A 13,917-nucleotide genomic window follows, 5' to 3' on the forward strand; every position below is an offset into this window, starting at 1 on the left:
TCTGGGTCAACCCATCAGCCCCCTGCCACGCTGTGCACTGGTCTGCCTTTCAGACGGAGCTACTCTACTACTCAGACAGGAATCACCTGTGGAACAGTGAGGCAGGACATAGGGGGCAGGTTAAAAGGTGCATTTCTTGTGGGGACAGGTTGGATGAGAACTGCCCTGAAAAAAATCAGTTCTCAGCCGACAATTTGTCTAAATTGTGCACCTCCAATTTTGTTCCCCATCATGTTTGAAAGTACTTTCTCACAGGAAATGAATTGATGCTGAACTGCTTCATTCTGCATGGCGCATGGTTGCACACGACCCTACAGGTGTGTGTTTGCATGTGTAAAACGTCAACTATGATGCTCCTCAGTTTGGTTCTAAAATGGTGTATTTTGTGAACAAAAAACACGCTTTGGAAGCTAAGCTAAACAAAGCTAAGTTAGGTTTACACAGTCAAATGTGATTATTGTGTGAAAGTATTGTATGATTAGGTCATTTTCCTCATAACTAAACATGTCCTGCAGCTTGGCATAATGCATGTCCATAGGTGATTGGCTAAAACTAGTAGGGCTGTTAGAATGTCAAGTTTGGACTAATTAGACCAATTTAAACACAACCCACTTAACCTGATCCTAAGCCATTTTGTAAGATTGATGTTGTGATTTAAGCTTAGGCTCCCTGTGCAGTCAGCAAAACAGCAGTTATTTGAATTAAAGGGGAAAGCCTTAAAGACTACTACTCAAGACAGGTTCAAATAAAGCATATATTCAAGTTGTATGGCAAGATAAAGAAGATTAAGATAAACACAGCTGAAAATCAAGATTTGTTTTTTGTCACACAATATTAATGTTCTGCTTAGTTTCTTCATTCTGCAGTTATTTAATTGGCAAATAGTGAATAAATGACCATGACAAAAACTGCAGTTCCCCTGGTGATGTCTTGTTTGTTTTGTCCAGGCAACAATCCAGACCCTGAAGATATTCAACCTTTTATCATTCAAGACTTAGAAAAACAAAATATTAACATTTGAGAATCAGGACGATTCGCCTCACTCTTCAGCAGTTGAGGGATTAGTTGACTCATCGTCTCGGTTTGAAGAAGTGCAGTTATCACTAAGCACAATATGAAGCGGGATACCTTTAACAGATAGGAAAGCACCCACGTCATGTGCACTGAAAGGGTGATTAGCATCATTTTCATGCATAGGAGAGGAGAGCACGTTTATGTTCTGCACGGATCACAACCTCCATACAGGTTCTGAAAGGCAGGAAAATCACAGCCTCGTGTTTTACGGCCTCTGTGAACAGGGAAACCCAGAGATGAATCTGCAGCTGCAGCCTCAGGTGGGGCTCGTCACTCACATGTCCCCGGTGTGGGGGGGAAAAAATGGGTTTAAAGGCAGGATGCCAAGATACTGGCATCAGCAAAATAACCTGCACCTGCCACTTTAATGACAAACTGATGGAGCTGGAGATCAGCAGAAATGCCTTCATTCATCCAGCCCCTAGCAGCAGATAAGGGTCTCCGCAGGCATTGTCCTACTGCTGCTGTTGTCCTCCGTTGGTAATCTTGGATGGGAGGACGAAGACTAAGAATATGCCACCGTGCTGAGAGTTGTATAGATAATATTTAGATTTTCTCCAGTTCCCAACAGATGCCGTAGCTGAAGCGCGGAGTGCGGCTCACTGGGGAGCAGCTGGAGTACTGTAAATCTTAGCAGCACCAGCAGCTACAAGAGCTGTGACCACATGGTCACCCAACTCACAGCTCCTCGGGGGAACTGGAGTACAGTAACCCCCACACAATGACCTGATGTTCATCAAGTGTGCTGGACAGATGAATGCCAGTGCATCTGTGACCGAGGCTGACAACACTGGTGTTGAACGCAGACAGCAAGAGACGACAAGTGAATATTGTTGTAAAATTTCATGCCCGGTCTGACAAACAGGTTAATTTTTTTTTAATCCTGTTTTGCCACTAGTCCATGACACATGAATACTGTGTTATCAGATTGACAACATGACATTGGACAACTTGTCTAGGGGGCTTTATCTGGAAGACGTGACTGGTCCTGTCAGGCTTTGTCAGGCCACCAGCTGTGGGGGCCTGGCTGACATCCAGTGTGACACCACCCGTGGTGTTTTGTCATCTCTGCTCCCTGACCACAGAAAGTAAGTGTGGTGGACAGGTATTTTCACAACACATGATCCTCAAAATTGCAAGTGGTGGCTGTGAGAAAGAAGAAGACCAACAATTTGAGATTGAGTGTGCTGACTTCTTCTTCTTCTACTTCTTTTTTTTTTTTTCAAGTTTGACGAGGTTGGCCGGTTCGCTGATGAAACCACACTGGGTCCAGGATCTTGCTATAATCTCAAACTCAAATTGCCTCCCCAGTGCTAAAACCCACAGGACATCATACCAGCATCAAGCAGAAGAGGAGCTTGTTTATCTCCCCCAAAGTAAAAGCAAAAGACTAAACACTGACTCAAGATCTGAAATGTGTTGCTGTTAGCAAAATTCCTGTCTTATTAGAAACAGAAAATGGACCACTGTTTAGGGAAGAGGATGTGCTGGATAAAGGACATTGTGTGCTAATCCGAGAGCATCTCGGAAGGAATCTCCTTGCCCAATGGGAAAACTTGCCTGGTCTGATAAGAGACTCACACAGGAGCCACAGTGATAAACATCCTCACATGTTACGAGTCAGATTATTACCTCTAATTAAAACCCAAGTCCACAAAAAGAAACTTTGTCCTGTCACAGTCATTTGTTTGTTTGTTTTTCTAACTGGCATTGTGTGTGTGTGTGTGTGTGTGTGTGTGTGTGTGTGTGTGTGTGTGTGTGTGTGTGTGTGTGTGTGTTGGTGTTAACTGCGGTGATTAACACTTGATTCTGACATTTAAATATTCTTCAGGCTACTTGGGGGCCAGCTGCTTTCTGAAAACAGCCCTGATGCTCAGTGCGAACTAGAATCAGGCTGACAGTTCATAATGCGGCTTTCCACTGTGCTGTTCCTGGTCTGTACACTTCCCCAGCAGAGAGAGACAGAGAGAGAGAGACAGAGACAGAGAGAGAGAGAGAGAGAGAGAGGGCACTTGAGGTCACTCTGTAAATCCTTTTTCTTTCCTTTGCCAGACCAGGGTACTGTAGGAATAAGCCACTTGTGCCCCAATCCATATTAAAAGCGCTTCCATTTTCCGTGCTCTTCCATCAGCAGCTGGAAACAGACTGTACTGTAACGGAGGAGGAGGAGGCAACTGGTAGATCATACTTTATTATTATTATTATTATTATTATTATTATTATTATGGCTATATGTTGTGCTTATTTTTGTGAACGTCCCAGACTCTTGAAATAGGTTTGTAAGAGAAGTGAGGAGATTAAACCTGCCGAGAGTCTCATCATCCACGCCTGTCACCGGCTTCATTCATAAAGACAATATCCGTAAATCCAATAGTGACCCAGGGACATAATCACTCTGCTTCTTCATGGGGCTGCCTTCATCTCTCCCTTCCTCACTCCGTTTTAATTCTTCTCCATTTTGCCTTAACTCCCTTTCTCTTCCCCGCTTCGTTTCTCTTTCTCTTTGGATTATTATTAATACAGTTCAAGTAAAGTTCCACAGTCACAGTTGTTGTTTTGTGTGCGTTTTGTCACATTTCTGTGTGCACGCCCGGGAGCTGCCAACCTATTTCTGCCGGACGGATTGCCTTGATAATCCGATTTTTTTTTTTTTTCTGTCATAGTGGTAGCTGGGGGATATTTTGAGTGAATTCCACAACACTTTCCTAAATATCCCCAACACACACTCATACACACACACACACAGCCTGTCACATACTCACATGCACTCACACATCACACACATCATTTCATTCATGAAGGGCTCATCTTTATTCAAAACATTCACATTTGTCAGTGCAGGTACTGATCGCTGAATCATGTGTGGGAATTACATTTTCTCACAAACAAAGAGAAATGTATAGAGAAGTGATACACTGAGGGCTCTGTGTCAAGGGCACAAAGGCAAAGACAATCATCAAGGTCATGTTTGGCAAGGTCACAGAATATTTTGTTTATTTATTTTACATTCAACATTAAGAACAAAATTCTTACTTACCATGTTGGCCTGGCAAGTATCATAAAACACTTGTAGGGGAAGAGGGAGGAAACAAAACAAACATTGAAACACATTAAGCAGCAATCTGTGTCAGGCTGAAGTAAAACATTTACAGGTGTCACTAAGAATTCCCTTTAGACAGCCATGTAATAATAATAATGTAAAGTTGGACTCGTTAACATGAAAGTCAGGGGGGGTTGACTCACTTGTGAACTCAGATTCAAGTGGCCAGACGAGGAACTGCAGTTTTGACCCTTGATAGTCATTTTTCTGCTCTGAGGGTTGGCGCTGAAGTCACATCATTATTACCATTATTATAGGGTTAGGGTTATTATTGTGGATAGATTTGTATCCAGTAGGGGTGCAACAGATCAATCACCTTACGGATCGGATCGGGTCAGATCACGGTTTTTGAGTAACCGATCGGATCATGTCGGTGCGCCAAAGTGTTCCCACACTACATGCACAACTATGGAGAATGATCCAAATGGATCATGGATTAACAACGATCCATTGCACCCCTAATATCCGGATAAGCTTGTTTGTTGTACTGGTGCTAAAAATGTACCTCAGTACAAAGCATTTAAAAAGGTACTCCTAAAGTGTCTCAACCTGCTTGGCGGCACCGCATATTTTATTCTGGAGCATGCACTTCAACAGGTAACAGCAAAGTCTGGTAGCTCTGAGTTTACTTTTTACTTAATCTTTACTTCATTTTTGTTGTGTTTTGTCATATTTTGTCAACTACTGATGGATACTTCTGTGGGGAGAGGAGTTTGTTTTGGAGAGGAGCTTCTTTCAAGTCTGGAGGACGCCACCCTGCTCCATATGAGATGAAGAGGTGTTTCTGTGGTTGCTGTGCTGCTGGTGCAAAGGTCTGGAAGTGGAGATATAAGTCTTTTCTGCCGTCAGTCGTCATTGTGAGGACTCAGAAAATACCTTTTATGTATCATAACAATACTTTATACATCCCACAGATGGCTACCATGTGAAGTTCTCCATGAAGTCGTTGCTAAGAGACAGACTAAACATCCTGAGGCACTTTTAATAATATCAGGAGAGTTCAATCATGTTTCCCTGATGGATTCACTGGTCGATGTGGTTGAGAGATGCACACTGAAGATGGTAGAGGCCATTCTGAACAACTGGGATCATCCACTTCATCTTCATACTGTAACACCTTGATGGACCAAAAACACAGTGTTGGTGGAAGGAGAGATATAGAGGATCCTTTGTACCTACAGACACCAGGCTTTTTAATTCTTCTGCAAATGGTAGATGAGCTACCAGACAAATGAATGTGCTTTTGGGGGTTTTATACGTCTCTTTTTTTTGTTGTTTATAATTTCCTCTCCCTCTGCGCGAGTGTTCTCACTACTCGCTGTGCTGTTGTCAATAAACACTCATGGTGATGACACAACTGAACTACACGGCTGTTAAATGATTGGCATGTTGCCTGTCACTTGTACCGTCCAGGGATATGATTGGTTGTTTCAATGAGCCAGGCACTTGAGGATATAGTATATTGCTATTATCTAGGCCTAATATTCACAACTTTAAATCAATGTCTATCAAAGTTAGGATCACATGCAAACACAGTCCCTTTTATAGTCAGTTTAGTGTAGGGAAAAGTATTGAAATACACATTTGTACTGGTATTGATACCAAAATGTTGATTGCACTCTGATCCACATAATAAAGTTGGTATGTGTGTGTGTGTGTGTGTGTGTGTGTGTGTGTGTGTGTGTGTGTGCGTGCGTGTAGAGAGATTTGAGAGATCAGATACAGTGGAAATCCTTTCTAATCCCCTAAAGCATCTCCTTATAGTGGCGTCAAAACTGTAGTTTTGTTGTGTCCTGCAGTTAAAAAAGTTTTTGTTTCTCAAGTGTTACTTTTCACCATTGTTTTGTAATCGCTGTGTATTCCTGCCAAGCATTTAGCTTGAGCCCACTGGCAGCAGATTAATAGCCGACTGAGGTTTCACTAAACATGGATCTGCTTTTCTGCATAAAAGAGACATTTTTTCTCAATTAAATATAAACACCTCACTTTGTGCTGCCTCAATGTATTTGGAAGTGCCATCCTCCCTTTATGCATCTTCTTCCGTCTGGCGCGCAGCACTGGGTGTGAAAATACCAAAGCAATAAAGTACATCTGAAGGTCAAGAAAATACCCACGTCTTATACAACTCTGACCAGACTGTGCGCTGCTGTTCGTAATTTACATTCAGAGTAGAGAATGCATTGACTAGTGTATGGAGTGTAATTAAAATCAAAATTTACATATTCTTGACATATTGAAATGTATTCCTATTCCTGGGGTGTTTTTTTCACACATTAACATACATTAAATGAGTCAGTGTAGTATGTTCAGCCATGGGTGCCGTTCTAAAGGCTTTACGTGCTTTTTCTGCACAATCACTCTGACCCCGGTAACTTCCCCTGACAAGGTATGCAGTGAGATTGACTTTTGACCGTGGGTAATGAAATGCCTAGTTCATTAGTGCAGCTGGGACGAAAGGCCACAGAGTGTCGATGCTGTCATATTCAGACCTGCTCTTCCTGCAGAACATTATCTCACATTAGGACTCAGACTATTACAGTCGTTTAGTGGGTGGAGGAGGCCCAAAATGACTGTACAGTCTACCAGCTGCTCCAAATCTGAATTTAAACACCCACATTTTCCATACTGTTTGTAAGTAGTATCAGAACCTGGTTCTTCAATTTTAAGAAAAAAAGCATCAAATTCTGTTTAGCATCCATCAGTGTCACAGGCTGTAAGAGTTGGTAGACAGCTGTCTGCACAGACTGCCTGTAGGCTGATGTCTTTAACGGATCACACATTCTGCTGGAATCACACCGAACCTCTAGAAATAATAATAGCTGTTTATATGTACTGGTCACAGAAAATAAACGAGCCCTTTGAAATTACATTTATTTATGCAAAAATGTGTATTTAAATGTAATATGTCTAATGGGCGGTCATATAAAATTATGCAGCCGTAATTACAACAATCAATTGGTGTTTCCATGTGAAAAACATACAGAGAAACGTTTTCAGCAGGCAGATGTGTTAAAGATTAGACAGGGAGATTTCTTACCAGACTCATTGACTGGGCTGTAAGGTGACAAAGTTTCAGAGAACCACTAGCTGAACTCGAGTTTTGCTGAAAGCACATTTTGAATGACGACTGTCAGGCCACCACTGGCAGAGCAACGTGTCAGAATACTTAAAGACAGCATGACTCCCAGAGCAAGACAGTGGTTGGAAACAAGGAAAAATGTAACTGTCCAGCTGTAATAGAGGGCAGTCCGGAGGAAACGGACAGTTAACAACATCCCTGCTGTAAGGTGTGAAGGTGACAGTCTCATGCTGCGGGGGCTCTTGGCACACAGGGACAGGGGGAGACCTATGTGAGGCTGGACCAAGGATACATGCAGCCGAATGTGAAGCGGTGTGTTATGATGGACGGTTTGTGTTTGCCACAGAAGGGATGTGAAGCCACCTCAAACAGGACAGACTGTGTTTATGAGTCCAGAGTCCCTCTTACGAAATGTTGATCAGCTGCAGGCATAGACTTAATTTGGGCTAATGCCCAATTACAGTGGAATGGCTGTATAATTGGTCAGCCCTCTGGTTATGTTGATGTCTGTGTGGGAGACAGAGTAGCAGAACGAGCTGATTGGAGTCAATAACATGCGCTCTGATTGGTGAGTGGAGACGTTTCCATCTTTATTTGACTGGGTAATATAAAGGAAGAAGGATTTTCCTCCTCTTACCTGATTTGATTTAAAATAAGAGGTTAAAATTTGTGAATGGAGAAGAACCAAGGGGGCGGAGCTTAAATGATTAAATGGAAGTTGTCAATGAACGAGAAGAAGCAAGAGATTTAAGAATAAAAAATAGTCTCCCTGGCTGCACTTACGCTAAGCTCCATATTAAATCACAGCCCTTCCATATCACTGCAGTGGCTGCAGGACAAGGAAGTGACAGTCCTTGTATGACCCAGTAAAAGCCAGGTCTTAAATCCCTTTGGAAAATCTGTGGAAAGACCTCAGTGAAGTCGCTCGCTCACAGACGATTCAGTTTCAGCTTGAATGATCCAGAGTGACTGTGCGCTCAGAGAAAAAATGATGAAAATCCCAAATCAGATGGTTCAGTCTGATAGAGACTCAGCAGTGTCATCACCGCACAAAGCACTGATTGATATAGATGGTTGAAAACCGATATGGATGTGATGCCAGTATTTCATTTTCATCACAAGAAACAATTCTTTCTGTGACTGTGTACCCCGCCACAAAAAAGAAAAATCTCACTTTTCGGATTATGGTGCAACACTACACAGTCAGTAAGGCTGCAGCCAGTCTAAATGCACTGTGTATCTTTTTATCTAGCTGGTCTGTGTCAAAATTCATCACAAGCTACTCTGGCCGAAAAAGGTCAGACAGGCTTCACTCGGACCAAAATGTGTACACAAAGTGGTTGAATGTGTGGGATTGCAGAAATGGAAGAAAAAAAGGAGGGGACACAGCACACAGGCCGTATCTCTCCTCAAGCCAAATGAACTCGGAGGGATGCGTCAATCACAAGACGAGTCACGGTGACGGAGACAGTGAGTGAGAGAGTCCAACAGCCAAAAGAGCCAGCTGCCTGTAGGCCCCTTCACAACATGACCTTGTCAAGGTCAAGGCTGTTAATACTGAGTGACTTGACTTTAAAATCTTGTAACAGGGTCTTTTGTGTAAAGAACGGCTGAGGGACGGGGGAGGGAGCCCCTTAAACATGACTGTTTGCACATTGTCTCAGCGGCTTCTCCCCAAAATGAAAGGCAGCTTCTCATTTGACAGCATGAGGCTTCACTGGCTGCAGCCAGCCGCCACTCCCCCCTCTTGTTTCTGTCACTTATGAGGACTAACAGTAACTCCACAGAGACTTACTCTCTAACCCTAACCACTACACCCCTGACCCCAAACCTCACCAGTAACCAAGCCTTCACCTTGAGGGGACTGTTCAACCACTGGTGGGAGGCAAGTCCCCATGTGGTTAAAATAAGTTCACACATGTGGTTCATTTGTTAACTCTACCCATATGGAAAAAACCTATAGGTTTTAATATAGGTTTGAATATGTGACATACATAAAATTGGCCGTTTTCATATATACGCATATATGCTGCATATATGGTGCATATATGCACAGATAAACTGCATATAGGTTTCATATATATATGTATGTATATATATATATATATATATATATATATATATATATATTCCTCATGAGGATATATGTCACATATATTCAAACCTATATTAAAACCTATAGGTTTTTTCCGTGTGGGTAAAGATGCTCTAGTCAGGTTTTATAGTGACTAGTCAGTAGTCACCCACAGTAACGACCCATTTTATTATATAGACTATAGCCTGACTCTACAGCTCACAGAAGAGCATTTATAAATGTGTATTCTGTATGTACGTGTGTGTTTGTGCGTGTATGTATATATATACACACAGTATGTTTATAAACATCTAGCAGTTTATAAAGTGCTGGATGTTTATAAACGTGTGTATATTGTTGCTTCTGTATATATATTATAAACATCCAGCACTTTATATCTATAAACTGCTGGATGTGTAAAGTTACAAATGTTTACTGACATCTGTGTGGCCACAACAACCTGCTGAGGTGGTTATATGACAGTGTTGTGTTTGTGTCTTGTTTTCCTGCTCCCAGATGGCCAAAAAAAAATCAATGATTGTTGCTTCTACCACCTCTGTCACTACAGTGGAGTCCAAAAGTCTGAAACGTGTCTGACTCCAGCACTTATTAACCTCAGACCTAATTATAATCTGGTCCTTGGAGCTAGAGGTATTCTGTGACATTTCTTTGGCCACTAGTGTGTGTTCAGATGATGCTGCTCTGAATGTGCGTGTATGCACATGAGCACATGGGACACAAGGAAACCTCACCGGGTTTGTTTAATCTCCAGTTGCTCTTGGGAACAGACATTTTGGGGAAAAATGTTCCTTCTCTCCAAAAACATACCCTTACTCCCTTAAGCCCCCGTAAAGTCTGATGTACAAGAGCCGTCTCTCTCTCTCTGTCTCTCTCGCTCTTTCTCACACACACACATACACAGGCATACACACACAGATATATTCAGTAAAGCTCTCTAACAGTCACGGGATCCTGTGACAACAGCAGGTGCACCTAATTCCATATAGAGGGCAGCTGAATGACAGATATAAAAGGACAGAACTTAATTAATAGCTGCATGTGATCCGTGGCAGTAGAATGGCTGGTATGTTGTATGGGAGATAACAGACCACCAGACTGATCAGTTGTGTGTACTTGAGGGCGAGACTGACAGGTCTGCCTGAGGGTCATGGCAGACATGAAATTGCCTCTTGCATTGGAGTGATTGTAGAGATAGATGATACGCTCAGTTCCCGTCTGACGTGCGGTAAATACATCATATCATCTGTGACAGGGTGTTGTCACATTGGTAAAAGTGAATCCGGACTTGTCATTAAACCTCGTAATGTGGTGCATGCTACTATACGATCAACATGTAGCACTGATAGGGAAGTAGCAGCTGTGAAAATGCTGTGTGGCTGCAATAAGATGGGTCCTGCAATACCTGTCACAATAGGCCACTCAAGAGTAAATAATTTTAAAATGCATAATTAACAAATAGCAGAGGAAAAAAGTGGTGCACTCTCATTGTGCACATTCATTCCACACAGCCTAATGAGATATTTGCTCTTTAGCCTCTCTCAAGTGCATCATCATTGCACTTGAGAGAGGCTGAAGACTGCAGCCGCTGCTGGTCGCCCCCCCCCGTGTGCCACAGTGTGTTCTCCAACAGGTCTTGTATAATTTTCCCATCAGTTTGGGGACAGTGAATACACTTGTGTGTCCTTGATTACCACCCAACCTGTAGATCATGCTCGCCTGGCACGCACAATGAGGAGTCCTTGTCGGCAATTAGAAAAATGCATTATTTAGTGCCATGTCCCCCTTCCACACACACACACACACTTTCATTATTCACCCACATCAAAAGGTGACAGCTGAAAGCAAGTTGAAGTTCACACACATGCCACATCACCAAGGGAAGCTCCCAAATGTGTTTACGCATTCACACGAGCGCGCACACACACACACACACACACACACATGCAAAATACAAAACTTGCAGATGCACACTCCCTCTCAGCCTCCAGCCTTGAGGCTCTTTCCCTGTGGCTTATGTAACAAAGTAGCAACAAAAACAAACGGAGGTCTCTAAAGGATCGCGCTGGCTTTTTTTTTTGCATGTTTTTGCATATTTACAAATCTTGTTCTTTCAAAATTACTGCCAACCATTTTTCCAAAATATCCAACATCCAGTTTGTTGGATATTCACATGGGTTACTCTTTCTTCCAGGCGGCTTTTGCATTTCTTTTATATTTTGTTTAAGAACATGAACAGCTTTGAACCTTGATTTAAATCATCACACAAGAATACCTTCGATGCGATAGTTTCACATTTGTAAAAGAAAACAATAATAACAGAAAGCTTGAGAGGGTACCTAGTGGTTCTGTGTGATAGTTGTTCTATTCATTTTTACTACAACTTTCTCCACAGTGGAACAAATGGCTGCCAGGGAAGTGGGGAAAAGTAAATATGCCTAAACAAGCGAGACAGTGGCACAGCCCTTTTTTCTGTCAGATAACTCCAAACTGTTTCTGAATGAATAATTTGACAGTCTCTCGCGCAATTGCTCCCACTTCCCTTTTTATCTTGTTCATTTGGATGTTTCTGCCTCTGTTGCTGGTGACTCATGTGTCCTTTCTTGTTTTGTTTTTCCTGTGGGTGTGATTTGTCTGCAGGGAACATCTTTGTGGTGAGCCTGGCAGTGGCAGACCTGGTGGTGGCCATCTACCCGTACCCTCTGGTCCTCACCTCCATCTTCCACAATGGCTGGAACCTGGGTTACATGCACTGCCAGATCAGCGGCTTCCTCATGGGCGTCAGCGTCATCGGCTCCATCTTCAACATCACCGGCATCGCCATCAACCGATACTGTTACATATGCCACAGCCTCAAGTACGATAAACTGTACAGTGACAAAAACTCTGTCTGCTATGTGATGCTCATCTGGGCGCTGACCGTGGTGGCCATCGTGCCCAACCTCTTCGTGGGTTCGCTCCAGTACGACGCGCGGGTTTACTCCTGCACCTTCGAACAGTCGGCCAGCTCGGCGTACACCATCGCGGTGGTTTTCTTTCACTTTATTTTACCCATCATGATTGTCACGTACTGCTACCTGCGCATCTGGATACTGGTCATACAGGTGAGGAGACGGGTGAAACCGGACAATCGGCCCAAGCTGACGCCGCACGACGTCAGAAACTTTGTCACCATGTTCGTGGTGTTCGTGCTCTTCGCCGTTTGCTGGGCGCCGCTCAACTTCATCGGCCTGGCCGTAGCGATCAAACCCGAGGTGGTGATTCCCCTCATCCCCGAGTGGTTATTTGTGGCCAGCTACTTCATGGCCTACTTCAACAGCTGCCTTAACGCCATCGTGTACGGTGTGCTGAACCAGAACTTCAGGCGCGAGTACAAGCGCATTGTAGTGTCAGTGTGCACGGCACGCATCTTCTTCCAGGACAGCTCAAATGACGCAGGGGAGAGGCTCAAGAGTAAACCGTCCCCTCTCATGACCAACAATAACCAGGTCAAGGTGGACTCTGTCTGATCCAGAACAAAAAGGGGGGATACTGAGAGGACATGAACAGATTTGCTGTGACTTTAAATTTAAAAAAAAGAAAAAAAAACAGAGCAAGAAAAATACCAAATATGATTATAAAACAGTTTCTATCCTCTGGGCTGTCTACAGACTGTCATACGGTGCTATCTGACCTCTGAACAATCACAGTAAGAGCAGAGGTGCATATTATCTTTGTCTTTTATCAAGCACTTTTGTTTGACTCTGCAGTATCTGTAGTGCAGTAAATATATGATGTTGGTTTTGTTTTCATGTTTACAGTGATGATATAAATGTATCAAGCATTATCTAAGTATTTATTTTGTATGAAATGTCATGTAGATATATAGTAAGATATATCAGGTTCCAGTTAAGTGAAGACAACATTTCGAGGCCAACAAAAAGAAGAAGAAAAAAATAAAATTTCTACAGAAAGTAGAAAGTAGAAAGTAATATAACCAGAAGTTTATAAAATGAAGTCGACTGATTTTAATAACCTCATTTGTGACACTGTAACACTAAGTGCAAGCAATGTGGGTTGCTGCTGTCTTTATTATGCCCTGCAATACTGTCCCTTTCATTAGGTGGAATATATATTTTAGTAAATACAAATCTCTCTATCTCTCTCTCTCTCTCTCTCTCTCTCTGTCTCTATCTATCTATTGATCTATCTATCTTTCTCTCTCTGTCTCTCTCTCTCTCTCTCTCTCTCTGCCACCTTGTGAGCTCATTATACTGTATGCATGGATATCAGGAATTGTTCATATGAAAAATAAAATCTGATATTGATGGAGGATCTTGTTTGAGTCGTGTGTTCAATATACCCACCATAACTCAACAATGCAAGCAAGTTTAATTTTTATATATTCAGCCACTGTCATTACAGTAACTTATGATGTGACCAGGCTACTGTACAGAGAAGTCCCACGAGTCAGATAATCCGACTGCCGTGTTGCAGATCAACAATAATTTAACCAGATCATCTAAACTACTTAGAGAAGTAAGTTAACTTTGTTGTCTCTATAGACACTGTCTCATTGTCTGACTGCTCTGG

At 42.6% G+C, this 13,917-nt stretch overlaps 1 protein-coding gene across 2 annotated transcripts in view; it reads left to right on the forward strand.

The window, feature by feature from the left end:
• The window catches only part of mtnr1aa (melatonin receptor 1A a), a 36,991-nt gene extending 23,339 nt beyond the window's left edge, over positions 1-13,652 (forward strand). For both annotated transcript variants that reach the window (XM_085782915.1, XM_085782927.1), the window contains one exon: positions 11,986-13,652. In XM_085782915.1, coding sequence (XP_085639041.1) covers positions 11,986-12,854 — 869 coding nt within the window. In that variant the 3' untranslated portion in view covers positions 12,855-13,652. The remainder of the gene's footprint in view (positions 1-11,985) is intronic.
• The last annotated feature ends 265 nt before the right edge of the window (positions 13,653-13,917 follow it).

The sequence above is a fragment of the Trachurus japonicus genome, chromosome 1, assembly GCF_045865225.1.
Source record: "Trachurus japonicus isolate A0001 chromosome 1, Traja_1.0".
Classification (NCBI taxonomy): Eukaryota; Metazoa; Chordata; class Actinopteri; order Carangiformes; family Carangidae; genus Trachurus; species Trachurus japonicus.